The 21,794-nt window shown below is 37.0% G+C and overlaps 1 protein-coding gene across 1 annotated transcript in view; it reads right to left on the bottom strand.

The window, feature by feature from the left end:
* Window positions 1-463: 463 nt before the first annotated feature.
* Window positions 464-21,794, bottom strand: part of GNAT3 (G protein subunit alpha transducin 3) — a 55,036-nt gene continuing 33,705 nt past the window's right edge. The window contains exons 5-8 of the mRNA NM_001109982.1: window positions 17,046-17,174; window positions 3,502-3,631; window positions 3,157-3,310; window positions 464-654 (exon numbers count right to left, since the gene is read on the bottom strand). Of these exons, the coding sequence (NP_001103452.1) occupies window positions 464-654; window positions 3,157-3,310; window positions 3,502-3,631; window positions 17,046-17,174 (604 nt within the window). The remainder of the gene's footprint in view (window positions 655-3,156; window positions 3,311-3,501; window positions 3,632-17,045; window positions 17,175-21,794) is intronic.

The raw sequence follows: 21,794 nt of genomic DNA, 5'->3' as shown, positions 1-21,794 counted from the left end.
GGAGTAATTGACCAATAAAATGCCACATGTATCATCTTTGAATGTTTCTATGGTATAAGCACAGATATGTTATCAGCAAAAATGAATGCCTCTCAAATTCTGGCCAATGGAAATAATATAGAATACATTGTTTTTTTCCCCATTGTTCTATGATTTTAAAATAGGCCACAATGCAGAATTTACTTCCAAGAAAATTCAGTGTCACTGATATGTACAGCAAGAGCACTACCAAAATGTATCAGTTTTCAGAACTGAAGACATAAGACACCCCAATCCTTGCTAATTCAAATAAATCAAAGCTTACCAAAGAAAGGTGATAATACATTAAAATGTTTGTGTGAAAAATTTTGCCTTACAACACTAGTTATACAAGTTAGTATCTATTAAAACTGAATACATCACACAGGACCTTTTATATCTTGAAAAGTATACATGAGCAAGAGTGGAAGAAAAAAAGCATCAGTTAGAAAAGCCCACAGTCTTTCAGATTCTCTTTGATTATTATATCTGTAACTGCATCAAACACGAACTTGACATTTTGAGTATCTGTGGCACAGGTCATGTGGGAATAAATTTCCTTATCTTCTTTTTTTAAATTCAGGTCTAGAAACTGGTTCTTGATGTAATTCCCTGCATCTTCAAATGTATTTGGACCTTGTTAAAAAAAAAGTTAAAGAAGTAAACCGTAATTGCATTTAAAAAGCATACAATTATAAATAATCTTTAGAATTTTACTTTGTGTGCTGTTTGATGTGCTCAGGATTAAAAAATCAAAATGGCAATAGTTAATTATCAGGGATTTATATAACATCTACTTTGTGTTGGAAACTATGCTTACCCTACTGGGGATTTCAAGTGGTTAAAATGTAATCTCTGCATGAAAACATCAAAATATAGTAGAACTACTAACATATTTGGGGCTCCCCTGATGGCTCAGTGAAAAAGAGCCCACCCACCAATACAGAAGACATGGCTTTGATCCCTGAGTCGAGAAGATCCTCTAGAGAAGGAAATGGCAACCCACTCCAGAATTCTTGCCTGGGAATTCCCAAGGACAGAGGAGATCGGCAGGCTATAGTTCCTGTGGTTGCAAAAGTGTCAGACATAACATAGTGACTAAACAACAGCAACAACTAATGTATTTATACAACAGAGTGAGTAAGAAAGCCTGGATGTATGTCAAAGACTATGCTTGTAAATATGTGCATGCTTGTGTGCATGTGTGTTAACATGAACTAAAAGAAAAGAATGGAAATTGAAGATGAGTGGAATACATAATGAGGTAGTGTTTGAGCTGGACTTTGAGGGTAGGTAGGAGAGAGAAAAAAATCTGTGTGAAGGAAAGCTAAAAAGTGATAGGCATGTACTGTAAGATTCCAGCTATATGACATTCTGGGGAGGGCAAAAGTGTAGTAATAGTAAAAAGAACAGTGGTTGTAAGGGTTGGAGGTGAGGCAAAAGACATGAATAGGTAGATCACAGGGAGTTTTAGTGTAGTGACACTATTCTGTGTAACACTAGAAAGCTGGGTACCTGACGTGCGTTTGGTATTACCCATCAGACTGTGTAACACAGAGTTTATTCTGATGTAAAATATCATCATGGACTTTGGTTAATAATGTATCAATATCTGCTCATCAGTTGTAACAAAATAAATTAATGACACCAAGTCAAGATGTTAATAATAGGGCAAATGGTGGGAACTGACCAGAGAGAAAATATATGAAAACTCTCTATTTTCTGTTCACTTTTTATACCAACTAAAAATTGCTTTAAGAAATAAAGATTATAACCTATTGGAACACATAAGGTGCTTAATTATGATTCTATATTTAATTTGTAACATTCAATACAACATTCATGTAACTATACTTAATTACATGACAAATGTATAAGCATATAATTAATATTTATAAATAAAAAAGCTATAAGCAGTCATTATAGATTAGCCTAAGTAGCTATTTTGACAAAGTGCCACAACCCTAGCACATTTGGGCTACCCACATATCTAAGTGGTAAACTAGGTTTATATTTATGCTTGAGCTAAGTTGCTCAGTTGTGTCCAATTCTTTGCAACCCCATGGACTGTAACCCATCAGGTTCCTCTGTCCTTGGGGATTCTCCGGGCAAGAATACTGAATGGGTTGCCATGTCTTCCTCCAAGGGATCTTCCCAACCCAGGGATCAAACTCAGGTCTCCTGCATTGCAGGCAGATTCTTTACCAACTGAGCCACCAGGGAAGTCCATATTTATGTTTAAACCATAAATATCTCCATCTAACACAGTTTCATTAACAACAGAGCATGTAACTATTTACAAAAAACAACAGTCTCCAAAAGAAATACAACTCTTCTAGAGAACCTGACATTTATAGTCAATAGCAAACAGCGTCAGTACTAAAACTCTGCTGCTGCTGCTACTAAGTCACTTTAGTCGTGTCTGACTCTGTGCGACCCCATAGACGGCAGCCCACCAGGCTCCCCCGTCCCTGGGACTTTCCAGCAAGAACACTGGAGTGGGTTGCCATTGCCTTCTCCAATGCATGAAAGTGAAAAGTGAAAGTGAAGTCACTCAGTCCTGTCCAACTCTTAGCGACACCATGGAATGCAGCCTACCAGGCTCCACAGTCCATGGGATTTTCCAGGCAAGAGTACTTGAGTGGGTTGCCATTGCCTTCTCCTACTAAAACTCTAGGAGGTAGGAAAACTGGAAAAAAGCTGACACTATTCTCAAATTGATTAAAGATCTTCCTCTGAAAAGTTAATTCTGACTTTGAAGAGTCATTAAGATCTAGTACAGCGTTACAAGGTTTCATTGGGAAATATCTAAAAAATGCCAATTTGAAATAAAATGTATACTTATCATAATTTTTAAGATAATATAGTTTGCAATGCCATTTGATACATTATATGGAGTCTCAGCCCTGTTTGGTCTAACCACATCCCCTTTATTCATTAGAGCTTTGCTTTATTGCAGGCAGTGTAGAGAGGGTTTCCTCTTTAATTTGTAAAATTCTTTCCAATGTGAACCATACACATGACTCAAAAAGTATCATAGCCTCAAACCTCCTAAATATTATACATCAAGGTCCAGATAGAAAAGTGTATCTCTATACAAGAATTTACTACTTTGGAATTAAAGGAAAAGAATCTTACCAGTATACTCTGGAAAGCAGATACTAAGATGCACTTTGGTAACTTTTTCTTGAAAGAGATCTTTTTTATTGAGAAACAGGACAATGGAGGTGGTTGCAAAGTACTTGTGATTACAGATACTGTTGAACAGGTGAAGGCTTTCATGCATTCTGTTCTGTTAGATATAAAAGATGAAAATGTGTAGGATTGTTGTTTGCAAGATATTAATGGTGGGGACTATGAACAAGGATCTAGAAATAGCATCTGTCTTTGGAAGTTCTTAATTGAGTTGGGGAATGGGGTAGTCATATTGGAAATCACAAAAGCTTATTTTTTACCTCTATCTTGTCTTCCTTTTAGACTTACCACTTCTTCATCTTCCACCAGAACCATGTCATAGGCACTGAGTGCAGCACAAAATATAATGCATGTAACTCCTTCAAAGCAGTGAATCCATTTCTTTCTTTCAGATCTCTGTCCACCTACATCAAACATCCTTTAAAAAAGTAAAGATAACAGAAAAATGAATCTTACAAATATCCACCAAAATTTACATTAAGACAAACATTTGGAATTATAAATGAATGCTTGTTTAAAGGTAGTCTTTTAATTTTTACTGATTATGAAGTAAGACTTATTTGGGCAACTTGCAGCTCAAGGACAAGAAAAAGAGAACTTTTATTTATTTTTTGGTTTTCATGCAGGTGTCCCAGGTGGCGCTAGTGGTAAAGAACCCACCTGACAATGCTGGAGATGTAAGAGGCGTGGGTTTGACCCCCGGGTTGGAAAAATCCCCTGGAGGAGGGAATGACAACCCATTCCAGCATTCTTGCCTGGAGAATCCCCTTGGACAGAGGAGCCTCTACAGTCCATAGGGTCACAGAGAGTCAGACTGAGGCAACTTAGCATGTATTTACACGGGGTAGAGTAAAATAATTCACATACTGACTTTGAGCAACTGGGAAATTTACAGTAGTTTGAAGTGTTAGTAAGATACCTGTTGGCCTTAGAGATTTTGATCAAAGACTATCTGTATTCTTAAATTACTAGAGCCCAGGGAAGATTGAAAGTTGTCATAATTCTGATGCTACAAGTCTTGCTTGTTCACTGAGCTCCTCCTACATTCATTCATTCATTCATTCATTTGAACAATTATCATCTGCCTACTATGTACTCGACACTGTGCTAAACCTACTGACACAAAGATAAAAAGATATAGTCACTGTCTTCAATGAGCTTGCTGTCTTGTAAAGAGAAAAATAAATTATTATAATATTTTGTAATAAATATTCTAATTTGTTGTTGTTATCCAGTCTCTAAGTCACGTCTGACTCTTTGTGACCCCGCAGACTGCAGCATGCCAGGCTCCCCAGTCCTTCACTGTCTCGGAGTTTGCTCAGATTCATGTCTATATATATTCTAACATAGAAGGTAAAATATGAGCCCAGAGGGAGATTTAAGAAATCACCCTGAGTGATCATGAAACTTAAATGAGATGTTTGAAAATTTGTCCCTCCCTCTGGTTTTGTATTTTGGTAAAAAGCACCAATGTGGACAGAGAAACTCAATAAAGAAGCTAGGAATCCTTTGTAATCCCTCTCTTTCCCTTATCTTACATATAGTGCACATGTGAAATGCAGTTTCTAATTCATCCACTCCTTTGAAACTCCTCTCTTGTACAAGCCACTACAGTTTCTCACCAGGGACACTATAGAAATGTTCTAATTGGTCTCCCTGTTTCTAAAAGCTCTAAAAACAAATTCTCACAGCACTCAGAATTTTATCCTAAAGTAAATCTTATTATACCACTTTCCTGCTTACAATTTTTCAAAGGCTTCTTTTCCCGTTAATGTATGCTCAGTCACTTCAGTCATGTCTGACTCTTTGTGACCCTATGGATTGTAACTCACCAGACTCTTCTGTCCATAGGACTTTCTTGACAAGAATACTAAAGTGGGTTGCCATGCCCTCTACCAGAGAATCTTCTGACCCAGGGATTGAATCCAAGTCTCCTGGATTTCCTGCATTACAGGCAAATTCTTTACTACTGAGCCACCAGGGAAGCCCTTAGAATCAAACACAAATTTTTTTTTTTTGATGACCTCTAAGGTTCTAGTTGTTTTTGTTCATTCCTACCTTTGCAAGCTTCAGTTCAGTTCAGTTCAGTTCACTCAGTCATGTCCGACTCTTTGCAACCCCATGAGTTGCAGCACGCCAGGCCTCGGTGTCCATCACCAACTCCCGCAGTTCACCCAAACTCACGTCCATCGAGTCAGTGATGCCATCCAGCCATCTCATCCTCTGTCGTCCCCTTCTCCTCCTGCCCCCAACCCCTCCCAGCATCAGAGTCTTTTCCAATGAGTCAACTCTTCGCATGAGGTGGCCAAAGTACTGGAGTTTCAGCTTTAGCATCAGTCCTTCCAAAGAAATCCCAGGGCTGATCTCCTTCAGAATGGATTGGTTGGATTTCCTTGCAGTCCAAGGGACTCTCAAGAGTTTTCTCCAACACCACAGTTCAAAAGCATCAGTTCTTTGGCGCTCAGCCTTCTTCACAGTCCAACTCCCACATCCATTCATGACCACTGGAAAAACCATAGCCTTGACTAGACGGACCTTTGTTGGCAAAGTAATGTCTCTGCTCTTGAATATGCTTGAATAGGTGGTCATAACTTTCCTTCCAAGGAATAAGTGTCTTTTAATTTCATGGCTGCAGTCACCATCTGCAGTGATTTTGGAGCCCCAAAAAATAAAGTCTGACACTGTTTCCACTGTTTCCCCATCTATTTCCCATGAAATGATGGGACCAGATGCCATTTTCCTACCATTCTTCTTTTCAATGCAATCCAATCACAATGCTATTCATTCAGTTCCTTTAATATAAATCTAACTTTTTGCTATTTTAGGACTTTTGCACAGTGCATCTCCCTTCCAGGCAACATGGTTCAGTTCTTCCTTCCATAAGACTGTTTTTTCCCTCAATGTTCAGGTTTTAATATCAATATCGAGACTTTGCAGATAGCCACCTAGAGCATCCTTTGTAAACTGTTAACTCTTTCTGCTGCCCATTTATTTTCTGTTGTATCACTCCATTTCTTTTATAGTAATTGTCACAATCAATAACTGTGTTTTTTTCATATGTTTAGTAGTTATCATCTCCCTAATAGAATAGTGGTCTCATGAGGGCAGGGACCTTATCTACACTGGAGATGGTTATATTCCCCGTGCCAGGCACTGTGCCTATAACATAATAAACATGCAGTAAATACTTGCAAATAAATGAATAGTTTCCATGTTAATGAAATGGAGGGAGGATTTTTACCCAAAGTCATCAAGGAATGAGAGAACACGGCATGCTTGGGACAAATAGTTATATTTTGGAGAATGTAAAGATTACGGTAAAATATTGAAATTTATGGCCTGAGTCAGCAAATATTTATTGAGCATTTATTACATTCTAAGTGTCAGAGTTTCAGTCTTGAGAATCTTCTGATCTGGTTGTAGTGGTGGTAGTTGTGTGTGTGGTCTGTGTGTGCATCAGAAACTGCAGAGAAGACAGTGTGTAAAAAGAATGTTCCAGATAGAGGCAATAAGAGCAAAAGCAAGAACAAAGGATTTGAGCACCCAAGAGTAAGCCTGAGGTGTTAGACCAGAAATAGATTTTCTGTCTTTTCTATTACATGAGAAGACCAGTTTTTATATCGTGGTCAATGGCAATCCATAGGTGATTTTGAACTGGGGTATTAACATTTGCTTGTGTGCTTATTGTTAGGTCACTTTGATCTGAGTTCAAATCTGAAGACAGATTTGATGAGGAAGAGATTAGAGGCAAAGGAAAAATTACAGGGCTTTCATAATAGCTTGATCCCAAAATATTAAATATTCAATACCAAGGAACACCCAACCTGTACAGATATTTCAAAGGTAATAACAATATTGGAGTATTAAATATCAGTCAGCAGACTTATTGAAGATAATCAGAAGTACCACACATTGTACTTCTCTAGTGCTTAATATTTCACATATTAATCCAGTAAAGAACAGACGTATAGAACTAAAATTCCTCAAATATGTGTACCAATGCAAAATCACTCCATTTAGTAGTATATTGAAAGAGAAGTTGCTCATATTATTGAAGACGATGTTTAGGAGTTCGATAGTTGCGTGGTTTAGAAATTTACATTTGGTGTCAATAAAGACTATTATGGGGTTCCCTGGTAGCTCAGTTGGTAAAGAATCCACCTGCAATGCAGGAGACCCTGATTCAATTCCTGGGTTGGGAAATCCCCTGGAGAAGGGAACAGCTACCCACTCTAGTATTCTGGCCTGGAGAATTCCATGGACTATACAGTCCATGGGGTCGCAAAGAGTTGGACATGACTGAGGGACTTTCAGTTTCACTTTCAAAGACTATTGTAAGTGCTGCTAATTACCAAACCCTCTACAGTTTCAGACTTGCAATATAAATGGAGGAAGAGGACAGTTTTGACTTAAAGGTTATAATATGTAAAAATTAGCCAACAAATTTAATTTTTATAATTTAGTAAACATCCTTATGGAAGAAAGGATGATAAATATGCATTCAGACTTTAAAACTTTTAGTCAACAGTTATTTAAACTCCACCATAAAGGTATAAGATAGATACAATTATCTCTCTAAACAAGGCTCATTAATCCAGTTGATACTTGAGGCTGCTGTGTAGCAGGTGCCATGTTAGGTTCTTTATGTATGACATCTATGTTGTGAGTGTTAAGCTTTGTTGCAAAGTTCATTAGGTCTGCTTCCTTAGACTACAGGTCCTAACAAGTACATCTATCTACTGTTAGTTGTCAAATCCTCACCAAGTAGAGTAGAAGCATATTTGTTGTGGAGCCTTCATTCCCCAGGTAAGAAAATAGCTTTTTGTGTTGTCAAACAGATAACTGTGTAAAACTTTAAAACTTTCCCCTTCCCAAGGGTTGTGTTGCATTCTTTTAATGGGCCATGTGGTTATCTCCTGACTTTGATCACTTATCTTCTCTGACCTCTGCTATTGATATTAACACATATGTGTGAAGAGTAACTATTCTCCTTTTTAGTCAAATATTTAGTTGATAAGACGTTCAGTTCAGTTCAGTTCAGTCGCTCAGTCGTGTCCGACTCTTTGTGACCCCATGAATCGCAGCACGCCAGGCCTCCCTGTCCATCACCAACTCTCGGAGTTTACTCAGATGTCCATCGAGTCAGTGATGTCATCCAGCCATCTCGTCCTCTGTTGTCTCCTTCTCCTCCTGCCCCCAATCCCTCCCAGCATCAGAGTCTTTTCCAATGAGTCAACTCTTCGCATGAGGTGGCCAAAGTACTGGAGTTTCAGCTTTAGCATCAGTCCTTCCAAAGAAATCCCAGGGCTGATCTCCTTCAGAATGGACTGGTTGGATGTCCTTGCAGTCCAAGGGACTCTCAAGAGTCTTCTCCAACACCACAGTTCAAAAGCATCAATTCTTCGGTGCTCAGCTTTCTTCACAGTCCAACTCTCACATCAATACATGACCACTGGAAAAACCACAGCCTTGACTAGACGAACCTTTGTTGGCAAAGTCATGTCTCTGCTTGAATATGCTATCTAGGTTGGTCATAACTTTCCTTCCAAGGAGTAAGCGTCTTTTAATTTCATGGCTGCAGTCACCATCTGCAGTGATTTTGGAGCCCAAAAAGATAAAGTCTGACACTGTTTCCCCATCTATTTCCCATGAAGTGATGGGACCAGATGCCATGATCTTCGTTTTCTGAATGTTGAGCTTTAAGCCAACTTTTTCACTCTCCTCTTTTACTCTCATCAATCAAGAGGCTTTTGAGTTCCTCTTCACTTTCTGCCATAAGGGTGGTGTCATCTGCATATCTGAGGTTATTGATATTTCTCCCAGCAATCTTGATTCCAGCTTGTGCTTCTTCCAGCCCAGCGTTTTTTATGATGTATACTCTGCCTATAAGTTAAATAAGCAGGGTGACAAGATACAGCCTTGACATACTCCTTTTCTTATTTGGAACCAGTCTGTTATTCCATGTCCAGTTCTAACTGTTGCTTCCTGACCTGCATACAGATTTCTCAAGAGACAGGTCAGGTGGTCTGCTATTCCCATCTCTTTCAAAATTTTCCACAGTTTATTGTGATACACACAGTCAAAGGCTTTGGCATAGTCAATAAAGCAGAAATAGATGTTTTTCTGGAACTCTCTTGCTTTTTCCATGATCCAGCGGATGTTGGCAATTTGATCTCTGGTTCCTCTGCCTTTTCTAAACCCAGCTGGAACATCTGGAAGTACATGGTTCACGTATTGCTGAAAGCCTGGCTTGGAGAATTTTGAACATTACTTTACTAGCGTGTGAGATGAGTGCAATTGTGCAGTAGTTTGAGCATTCTTTGGCATTGCCTTTCTTTGGGATTGGAATGAAAACTGACCTTTTCCAGTCCTGTGGCCACTGCTGAGTTTTCCAAATTTGCTGGCATACTGAGTGCAGCACTTTCACAGCATCTTTCAGGATTTGAAATAGCTAAACTGGAATTCCATCACCTCCACTAGCTTTGTTCGTATGATGCTTTCTAAGGCTCACTTGACTTCACATTCCAGGATATCTGGCTCTAGGTTTGTGATCACACCATCGTGATTATCTTAGTCGTGAAGATCTTTTTTGTACAGGTGTTTTGTGTATTCCTGCCACCTCTTCTTAATATCTACTGCTTCTATTAGGTCCATACCATTTCTGTCCTTCATTGAGCCCATCTTTGCATGAAATGTTACCTTGGTATCTCTAATTTTCTTGAAGAGATCTCTAGTCTTTCCCATTCTGTTGTTTTCCTCTATTTCTTTGCGCTGATCATTGAAAAAGGCCTTCTTATCTCTTCTTGCTATTCTTTGGAACTCTGCATTCAGATGTTTATATCTTTCCTTTTCTGATAAGAGGTATAAGTTATGTAAGTGATCCTTAGCCCACTGTTCTCTCTCTCACAATATCTTACAGCCTCCCAGGGAAGGGAGGACAAAGATTACTTAGTCTTAAGGTTTTATTCATGTTGATAAAATGGCTTCTGAAAAATCTTAGATTGCATGCTAATAATCCTCTCATTTTATGACTCACTTGATAAACAGTTTTTTTTTTTTTTTTTTCCCCTATGCAGAGTGATGTTCAAGACACAGGTCCGGGGAGCATTGACCTTTTTTCTAATGCCATCAGCTATTACTGAACTGAAATGCTCATTGGCAAAGCAGATCAGTGGCTGCAGTTTTGCTTTTATATTGATTCTCTTGGATATTACATTTTATTTTGCTGCTGTTGTAGTAATTTATTTTTTACATGTCTTTTCATGTTTATCTCCTCTAAATTTTAATTGGGGCTTACTTTAGAGAAGGGAATGGCTACCCATTCCAATGTTCTTGGCCTGGAGAATTTCATGGACAGAGGAGCCTGGTGGGCTATACTACATGGGGCTGCAAAGAGTCAAACATGACTGAGCAGATAACACTAAAGCATTATAATCATTGAAAAAATGTGGAGATTCCCAAAGTGGAACATGTAAGAAATATACATACACACTTCATCATCACTTTTCTGAGAAAAACAATAATAGAAATCAGAGGACAACCTGTTTTTTGCTGACTGAATATCTGGATTGGTTAAATATACTGGAACAATTAATGAGGTGAATTGATATGCGATGTGGCTTGAATATCCTTAATTGCCTGAATAGTTAAGATAATTAGAGCTTTAATGACATTAAATGGAACTTTCAGTTCTCATTTTGAAAAGTTTTTTTTCTTTTTTCTTTTTTGATTGCTTGATTGACTTAATGCATGTTTCCTTAACAGTGGTATTTAAGAAAGGATTCTTAAATATTAAAATGTGTTTAAATGCCTGACAGGTATGATGTAACTAAAAATTCACAGGTCAGGCTTTTAAGCAACAATTGAACATCAATTATTTGTTAAACTGCCCATGGTATTAATATAGGGCAAGCCATCAAAGTTTTATGGCTTTATGTTAAACAGTTGACTAAGCAGTTGAGTTTTATAGTCCATTTTAAACAGTTGGAAAAGGTATTAAATTTTACTAATTTATGTTAAACAATTGGCTAAATATGGAGGAGAGCATGGCAACCCACTCCAGTGTTCTTGCGTGGAGAATCCCATGGATAGAGGTGGGCTACAGTCCATAGTATTGCGAAGAGTTGGACGTGACTGAAGGGACTTGGACACACAAATATTTAACCACATAAGATTATTCATACTTCATATTAGAATAGGTTATTATGAAATAATAGGCCCTTTATATACTTTCAAAGTTGTTGCATAGTCTAGGATAGCTAAAAATAGTGCTATTGCAGCTAATTTTTTGTAAGATGTCTTTGCTCATCCTATAAGCATGTGACTGTCTTGGAAAAATAACAATTTCTGACATCCTTTATGTATTTGACCACAGAAAAATAAGATCTAATCTGAGTAGAAATTTATTTTAAGCTCTTGTGTTGAATGGGATGTATTCAACATATTTGACTATATCAGAATTGGTATAACTTTTTAAAATTTTATCTTTTTATTGACATATAGTTGACATACAAAATTATATTATTGCAATTTACCACCTAGTGATTTGACATTTATATATGTTGTAAATTGATCCCCACAAAAAAAGCTAGGTATAAGGTCCTAAGGTGGCTGCCTGTGTCAGGGCCAACGTGTGTATCTGTGTTACCACTGCACAGTCTTAGCAAAGTAGCTTCACTAAGTCTTTCCCTGTGCCCAGTTCTGAAAATAAATTAGGGCAGATGCTGCAGATAGAAAGAATATGCACCGAGGTCATTCTAAATCCCTTGACTGTTTGTTATTAAAAAACAGAATCAAAAGGATTAACCATCATAAGGTAGCCTGGGGTTGCTAAACTCCTGTAATTGTTAATATCATTATATATTTTCTACTAAATTTGTGTGTAACTTAAAATGCCTACAGAAGAGTTCTTTGATTATTGAATAATATAATCCTTAAAGTCATTAAAGTAAATTCTATCATAAGAATAAATTAGATATCATGTTATGCTGCTGCTGCTGCTAAGTTGCTTCAGTAGTGTCCGACTCTGTGCGACCCCATAGATGGCAGTCCACCAGGCTCCCCTGTCCCTGGGATTCTCAAGGCAAGAACACTGGAGTGGGTTGCCATTTCCTTCTCCAATGCATAAGAGTGAAAAGTGAAAGGGAAGTCACTCAGTCATGTCCAACTCTCAGCGACCCCATGGACTGTATAGCCCAGATATCATGTTATATAACTTATAATTTTGAAAACATTAACCATGAACATACCTGTAACAAAAGTATAGTTATACATGATTTATTGCTCTGTGAGATCTAATAGAGAATAAGAACCAGACACTCCTAAGCTGTCTCATGTTCCAACAGAAATGAACATAGTGGGCATGATTTAACTTCAAATTCAAAACAATTATAATTTATTTTGTATCATAGATTGGGTAAATCTATGATACTGTTGAAAATAGTTACATTACAATTACAAAATCTAAAGCTCTACATTGTAATAGTTGCTGACCTCTTTTCCCTAGCTTCCATATAGTTTTATCTCCTTTCAATTATTTTAATCATAGAGCTCTAGGAAGAAAGGACTTCTCTATAACTGATAACTCTTATGATCTGTAAGTTGTTTGCCCTGAGGAATTATTTTATAATAATAAAAGGGTTAACATTTGCATTGCATTTTCTATTTACATAGTAACTTCTGTAAAGAGAAATAATTTTACCAGTTTGACAGTTGAAGGTTCTGGTATGATAAAAGAAACTCCAAGGTAATTTGCATTAAAGTCGGACACGACTGAAGGGACTTAGCAGCAGCAGCAGCAGGTGATACATGAAGATGATACAGTGCATCGACAGAATTTTTTCATTTTGATGTTCCTGTTTAAAATTCTACAGTCTTGAATTTAATATGTAAATTGACTTTATCTTTAAAAGTTTTAGGATGATTTATGCTATGTGAATACAAATCAGTACTAATGTAAGTACCTCGGCACTTACTGAAATGAAGTTGGAAGGTACCTTATTTTTATACTTCCTATTTTAAATACTATGAAATTTTACACTGTGAATGCCAGTGTACTTTTGAATAATCCTATTTAGTACTTCAAAAAAAAAAGTGATTTAGCTGTGAGAATTTATTAAGGGATTAATTATCTCAATTGCTGTGACTATTTAAATGATTTGAAATTTTTTTTTAATGATTTGAAATAGTTCCTTACAAGCATGTATAACTGTGTTTTTTACACTTTATAGTAAAAATTGAGTATTTTCAAAATTTCATTGCTTAAATATTGTTTCTAGAGGAATTTCCTACATGCTCTTCCTCATAAATGATGTTCTTAATTACACACCCTCTTGAGCCAGAGAGAAAGCAAAAGCTAGTTTTTTAAAGTTAAGAAAACAAAAGAGCTCGAAACCTAGTTTTAGTGGGTGGGAAAGAGGTAGTGGTTACATACTATAGAAAATGTTATGTCAAAATGAGTCTTAACTGAGCTTCAGTCCAATTCACAATTATCTTACATTTTAGCATTGCTATTGTATAAAGAATTAGCAAGATCTTTCTCATTCCTTCATATGAGCCAACAATATAAGAAAGTATATTTTCATATATGTACATATGTATATATACACGAAAGATTACTTATACAGCTTAAAATGCTTTACAGAACTAACCACAGAATTAGAAAAGGAAAGGAAAATGATGATGCACCAATGAGTCTAGTGTCCTAGTGCAAATGCTGTATTCTACTTGGTTTTTTAAAATGTATGGATAATGATATTACAAAATTATGGATAATGATATCAAGTTCACTACTGAGTGAACTTGATGTTTCAGGAAATGATGATTTCCTGAGCTTTTGTGTGTTTGTTGGCAGTTTTACACATACCCTCCTTTTAGGAGCACAGACTTGTGAGGTGCCAAAGAGCCCTAACAACAGGACTTTATCTCCCCAGTAGGCTGTCTTTTTATCCCTCTTCCCTCTTCTCTCTGAAGGGAATTATGGATGACCAACAACATTGGAAGAAGCACTTACTCTACAGGACAAGAGTGGTTTCCAGCCCAATTTACCTTATGGCCCATCAGGGTTGAGCAGTGTAAGAAGTGTGGTTTTCGAAGTTAGAAAGATAGCCATTTTAATCACAATTCTAGCATTTCTGTGTGTGATCTTGCAGAAAGCTTCTACCTGTTTTCAGCCTTCACTTTTGACTCTTTGTCTTACGTAAGGATAGCAACACCCATTCATCATATCACAGTAAGGGTGTAAAGACCGTGTTCATAGCTGCTTGGCACAGTACATTCACTGCTCCAGGCAGGATTAGGGCTGACTGAGTGCCTGCTCGGAGTTAGTCACTGTGGTGATCACAGGAGATAGAGCTGTAAGCAAACGTGGCCCCTGGCCTTCTGGACCTCAGATCACATGAAACAAAAGGAGCAAACTGATAAAGAAACAAGGCAGTTTCAAGTAGTGGTAAGTTCAAAAAGAGAAAAATGCTGTAACATCAATTGTGTAATGATACTGGCTCGCGTTGGTGTGGCTGGAAAGAACTGTTTGTATATCTTCCCAGTTGTACATTTAGTGTCATCATGTTTGTAAGTTGAAAATGGCTATTGTTAGGGTATTGACACTCAAGAAATCCTCAAGGGCCAAAAATCAGTCTGACCCCCCTCCATCTCTGGGGGCTTGTTGTTACATATTTACCCACACTCTGCAGGATATAGTTATAACAGGGACATTTAGGGATGGTTAATAGGTAAGGTGGTCAAGACTCTATGAGGGGACAGTGTTTGATTGGGAAACTTAATAAGAAGGGGCCAGTTCTTGCAGAGATCTAGTGTCAGAGCATTTTAGTTAAGAAGAACAGTAAGTGCAAAGACTCAGACTTAGACGTTCAAGGAACAGAGATATAAAAAAGATAATTTATGCTAGTGAGCGTTTCTGACAAGATACTTGATTGTTTGATGGGGTAAAGAAAGACCAGGCTTGGAAGTTTCTAGATGTTCAAGATGTGACATTAATTTTTAAAACTGGCTTATCAGCCAGTTTTAATAATAAGACAGTCTAGGATCCAGAAAATTCCATTAGCTTTATGTAAGATAAGCTAACACCAAGTTATAATTCTCTGCTGGGACTTCAACTAATTTTTTACAACAGCCACATTAGACAAGCAAAGAAGAGATAATTTTATTTCTCAACAGTTACTGCTAATTAATGGAGACTCTGATTGGAACCTTGGTAGGATTAGCCCCAAGGCCTGTAGTCAGCTTCTAGCCTGTTTCAGGGAGAAATTTGGAGAGGAGAAAGAGTCAAAGAAATGTGAGTGTGCCAAAATTGCTTTGAGAGGCTTAGGAGGGGTAGAACAGAGGAGCAATTGGATTTGGGCTCTCAAAGTACAACCTGAAAACTGGATCAATGATCAGGAGTCTGGAGAAAGTAGTTGCCAAAGAGGAACTGTACCACAGTGATGACAGGCCTGAAGACGAGCTGCTTATGTTTGCCAAGAGATGTTGATCCCAACCTTTGCAGTTCCTTATCCTGTTTGGGCTTTCATTCATCTTTCAGAAAATTAATTATTTGTGTGCTTGACATTAATGGGCAGTTTTCAGGGCTTTCTTCCATATTAATTGAAAGTATCTTGGCCATCTGCGTAATAATATTCTAATTAAATACTATATGTCAGTAATTACAATAGTTTTAAAGCAATTAAACTTTGATCCCACTGAAACAATCTTTCCTCAATGGATACAAACAATTCATGTCACCTTTTCCCATTTTTTTCTACTTTTAAAAGATTCCCATTATTGAATGCATGAATGATTTAATTATGTTTTTATTAATTAAATAATTATGTTTATGTTATATACCCTTAATTATGCTTTAAGGGTACATCTAGAACATGGTTTTAATGTCTAATATTCTATCTCAGGGAGAAGGCAATGGCGGCCCACTCCAGTACTCTTGCCTGGAAAATCCCAAGGGTGGAGGAGCCTGGTAGGCTGCAGTTCACGAGGTCACAAAGAGTCGTACATGACCGAGTGACTTCACTTTCACTTTTCAGTTTCATGCATTGGAGAAGGAAATGGCAACCCACTCCAGTATTGTTGCCTGGAGAATCCCAGGGACGGGGGAGTCTGGTGTGCTGCCGTCTATGGGGTTGCACAGAGTTGCACACGACTGACATGACTTAGCAGCAGCAGCAGCAGCATTCTATCTCATCCACAATCGTAGGGAGAGGTACTTAAGTGTCAAGGGACATTTTCTAACACTATAGTATGGATTTCTATTTCTTGGTATAGTAAATGGGTAATTTTACAACAGAATTGCTAGGAGGGTCTTGATAATGCAACAGCAATGAAAATAATCAACTCATACCCAAATTATGCTTATGAAATAGGTCTTGTTATTCCAGTAGATAGCATCACATTCAAATAATTCTCTTCTAAATTATTTGCATTTTTAAATTAAGGAAACAAAATAACATTTCAAGCAAATGGGAGAGTAGGAAGGTACAGAAATAAGATCCTTGGCACCTGTTGCTTCAGTGTTATTTAAATGTATTTCCTTTTGTTTTTTTCAAAGTAGGATATCAGTTTCAAGTATGAGGAAACTAAAATCTAGCTCCCACCTGCTCAAGAAGAGGTATTTTTTTCTTGAAGAGGAGGATGAGGCTCAGGATCAGGATTGGCATTGAGAGCTACAGGAGGGCAGTGAAAGATCATGGAACTGAAGTAAACAAGGCCTCATGAACATGCCCAAGGACTCATTGTACTTGATCATGGGTTAGAGCTCTTCTCCATAAAGAATGTGTGCTTGATGCATATTTCTGTTGAGAGTTTAAAAAGACATTTGCTCATACCTGAAATGCAAGTCTTTAAAGGAGAATTGAGTTTCAATGATTCCAGTTGTTTTCACGCGAGAATGTAGAACATCTTGTTCATTCGGGACATAGCCAGGCGCTGCTATTCTGTCCAAATCATTAAGGTAGCTAATAATAATAATAAAAAAAAGAATATATAGTTTTAATTTTGTGTTAGAAGATACCAGGATTCAGTACAAATGAATTTTTCGTTTAGAGTCCATTAAACTGATTAACCTCCAGACTGATGCTTTTCAAACTCTGCTTCTCAAAATTATAAGAGCTCAGTGGCTAGGATGTAGCAGAGTGCTGGGTGTGACGCACAACTGACCTGCGGGTCCTTTTGTAAAGGCAGCTGGGTGAATGCTGCCTTAGCTTTATTTTACAAGGCTGATATGATGGATTCACTGGTGTCTGAATAGGCATTTGAGAGGAAAGCTCTCCTTACAGGACTTAGATCATCCCTCCGCCAAAAATGCTTTCTTGTAATGATGGTCACTAGACTAGTCTCAAAATGCTGTAGTTTGTATTTAGGCAGTTGGAATTTTAAGAGAGTGACTTGTTTTAGTATTGTGGTCTGTCGGTTTTGTGTTGTTTCTCCTGGATCATCTAGTTTAGGAATTGGAACTGTCTTTATTAAGTGCCATGATTTTATCCAGTTAGGTCAGTAATAGAAGAAGCTTTTCACTTTCTTTCTGGTTCATGCTGGAACTACTTAGTTACGTTGCTGACCCACTCCTGAGTCAGTGCTCCTGAGGACAGAAAGCTGAATTTATACACTGTATACTTTCCTGCCTCCTCTTCTCTTCCAAGAGTGCCTCAGCATGTCCTCTGCTCTTCTCCAGAGGCCACGTTTAAAAAGCCTACTATCATCAGCCAGAGTACTGTCCTCTTTCTGCCCACAGGATCTAGGGGTGGTGGGAGGCTGGAATGAGCATGATTAAGCTGTGTGCTCTGGAAGAGTCTATTAGATTAGAGGAAATAAACCGCTTTTAGCTTCATCCTTCAAGCCAGATCATGTCGCTGGAGTAAAACAAAGTGCTTTATTGCTTTAAAAACAGTTGAAAATCACCTGTTCTATACTTTTGATACTAAGGTTTTAGGAGCTTAGCAATATGGCTATTTCTATAAAAATATTAAATAGAGATACCAATAGACTAGTAAAGTTTTTATGCTCAAATTGGCCTTTATATTGAACCAAGTTTATACTTATAACCTAAATAAAAAGATTATAATGGACATGCATTCATCTAGACAGAATTTGAGAGGTAGAATATAACTGAGTATTAGTTATTGTTCAACAGTTCAATTTTTCAGAGACTAAGTTGAAGAGCTGTTATACCTCAAAGTCTAGCACAATGCTTTAAAAGTTAATGCTGTTTGTTTTTGAAAATAAATTCAGTAGCAATGTAGATAATTATTCTTGAAGGGTATTTCTGATTTTAAGCTGAAATAAACTAAGAATGGTCAAGTGTCCCAAAGGGATTTTGGTCAAGGACAAATAGATAGTCAGTCTTCAGAAAAACATATGTGTATAATGTGAAAATTGATCACCATGTTTTTTATAATAGTTTAATTTTATGATAAAAAGACAAATCAGGGTATTAATACATCAGAAGAAAATGTTAGAAGATATTTTGTTTTATCTATTTTCTATTTCTGAAGCAAGGTCTTTGGTGAATTTCTTAACTCAGGCTGCATATGTGGTAGTATACTGTTGGTCAGTTGGTTCATGCAGGAGCAAATCCAAAAGCAATCCAAACAGAAACATACCTGCTGTGACAGAGATTAAATCCATTTTCGTTATGGGTAAATGAATGCTTTGGTAAAGACACGCTTTAATGTACTTTTTATTTGCATAAATAAATGATGTCAAACAAAGCAGAAGCATTGGCAGAGTGACAAATTTGCATCTAAAATACTCATTTTAATAAACAAATATAGAATTTTGGTGCTCAAGCCTGTGGTCTAAAACTTAAAACAAGCCAGAGGCCTAAAATACCTATAGTTCAAATCACTTAAAAAATATTATTCTTTTTCTAATTATGTAAAAATAGTATCTTTTTCAGTGAAGTCCATGTTGAATCTTAAAGTATGTGGAGTTTGTTGCAAACTAGACAGCCCCAATCAGCAAACTGAAAAATATTGATAAAAATCTTGCCTGCTCTCGTGATGCTTTTCTGTAAGTTTGCTAGTACTGATTGTGGAGGGTGAGGTCCCAACATTCCCTGATTAGGACTCATCTCTTTATTGACCTCAACTTAAAGAGTCTTTAGGTTTGAGAGAAAATCAAATATCTCATTTCCAGAAAAATTGGATGAATAGATTAATAGACAGGTACATAAATGGATAGATGGAATGAAGGAAGGAAAGGAAGAGAGAGGGGGAAGAAAGAGAAAGAGAGAAGAATGAAAAGAAATACCATTGCACTGCTGCTGCTGCTGCTGCTGCTAAGTCGCTTCAGTCGTGTCCGACTCTGTGCGACCCCATAGACGGCAGCCCACCAGGCTCTGCCGTCCCTGGGATTCTCCAGGCAAGAACACTGGAGTGGGTTGCCATTTCCTTCTCCAATGCATGAAAGTGAAAAGTGAAAATGAAGTCGTTCAGTTGTGCCTGACTCTTAGCGACCCCATGGACTGCAGCCTACCAGGCTCCTCTGTCCATGGGATTTTCCAGGCAAGAGTACTGGAGTTGGGTGCCATTGCCTTCTCCACCATTGCATTACAGAATGTATATGAAGTAAACTGGATGTGGTATCAATCTGACATTAATTTTAGTTTAAAATGTTAATGTAATTAAGTATTTTTTTTTAAAAAAAACCTGTTAAATATTGGAAGAAAGCAATGGAGGTTCAGCTAATTTAGTAAGGTGTCACTTAATTTTCACTTTAAGAATCCATAATGGCAAAAAAGTTAACATTTACATTGTTTTTAAAAAATGTTGTAAGAAAACTTTCTTAGACACAAAGGGAGGAAGTCAACTTTCTTCTTATTTTCTACTGCTCTTTGCAAATTGATCTGGGTAGTTAAAAATCACTGCATTACTGGCAACATTCACAAAATTGGTGCAGAGATTTATAGATTTGTTTAACTTGAAGAACGGACAAATATTTTTAATATGAATCTGAAATGTGATAGTCTCACTATAAAATATATTTTGTCAAAACAAAGGAAAAAAACTAGAAGGGAAGTCTAAGAAAAACAGTAAAATGTCATTTTTTTGCCCATTTGTGGTATGCAGTACATAATTATTTTTGATATCAAAGAGCAAAGAATTTGGTAAACATAATATAATTGCAAACATATTTCTTACATTATTTTAAGGGAAATGTCTAACCAATAATGTGTATCTAAAATGAAATATATTGAAATTACAAGTATCGACATATCTTTCTCTTCCTCCTTCTCCAGAACTTTGCTAAGCAACATTTTATAGGAATATCCCACAATTCAATTTCTGATTAATTGTGACTGCCTTTTTCAATGATTCATATCAAAAGCAATGTTTTCTATACCATAAAGTAATATTAAACCATTGTTTATGTAATCAAAGGGTGATACCCATTCTCTACATCATCAGAGAGATAAGAACAGGACTTTCCTCCAAGGGCAATATGTCCATTGGATTTTGGAATTTTAAATTGACATGAATGAGCAATCACAGAGGACTTTTGTTTCTGTTATGTTTTCCTAGAATTTATATGGTTTGTTTTCTCTCCATAATCCTTCTTCTTATTATGCTTAAAATCTGAAGTATCATGCAAGTTTTTTTTTAATTCTGTCCTGAAATAATTTTTCATTTGTTTAATCTTTACTGTTTTATTTTTTAAGTACATCTAGTATGTTCTGTTGGGAGTCCATCAGAAGAACTGCATATATACCCATTCACACAGTCATTTGCAGGGACAGAAATATAGAATAAGTACTTACATTATATTTGTATGCGTGTGCACACATGCTTACGGACATGTGACTGTGGGACAGGTCAGGAACCATTTACTAAAATGGATATTTCAAATCATTTTAATAATGAAGTTATAAATACTGTTACAACCTCCTATTGCTTATGGCTAAAAATTTCTAACTGGTTGATATTATTGTGAAAATTAGATAATCTTGCTTGAGATTCCAAAAGAATCCCACTATATATAAACATTCCTCAAATCAATACATTACTTTCTTCTGAAATTCTATATCATGCCTATCAAACCAGGGGAGCCAAAGCACATGTCATTAATAAGATTATTTTAGAAGATGATTTTGGTAACTTGATTAGAAATGAAGTGAATAGTCCACACCTCAACATGCATGTCACCAGTTTGTGTTCATCTAGAGCCTGGTGGCAAGAATTACTCAAAAGAACTATACAAAAAAGATCTTCATGACCCAGATAATCACAATGGTGTGATCACTCACCTAGAGCCAGACATCCTGGAATGTGAAGTCAAGTGGGCCTTAGGAAGCATCACTACGAACAAAGCTAGTGGAGGTGATGGAATTCCAGTTGAGCTATTTCAAATCCTAAAAGATGACACTGTGAAAGTGCTGCACTCAGTATGCCAGCAAATTTGGAAAACTCAGCAGTGGCCACAGGACTGGAAAAGGTCAGTTTTCATTCCAATCCCAAAGAAAGGCAATGCCAAAGAATGCTCAAACTACCGCACAATTGCACTCATCTCACATGCTAGTAAAGTAATGTTCAAAATTCTCCAAGCCAGACTTCAACAATATGTGAACCATGAACTTCCAG

Source organism: Bos taurus, chromosome 4 (genome assembly GCF_002263795.3).
Source record: "Bos taurus isolate L1 Dominette 01449 registration number 42190680 breed Hereford chromosome 4, ARS-UCD2.0, whole genome shotgun sequence".
NCBI lineage: Eukaryota > Metazoa > Chordata > Mammalia > Artiodactyla > Bovidae > Bos > Bos taurus.
Note: the sequence above shows the minus strand (reverse complement) of the source record. Positions and strands in the feature narration are given on the sequence as shown.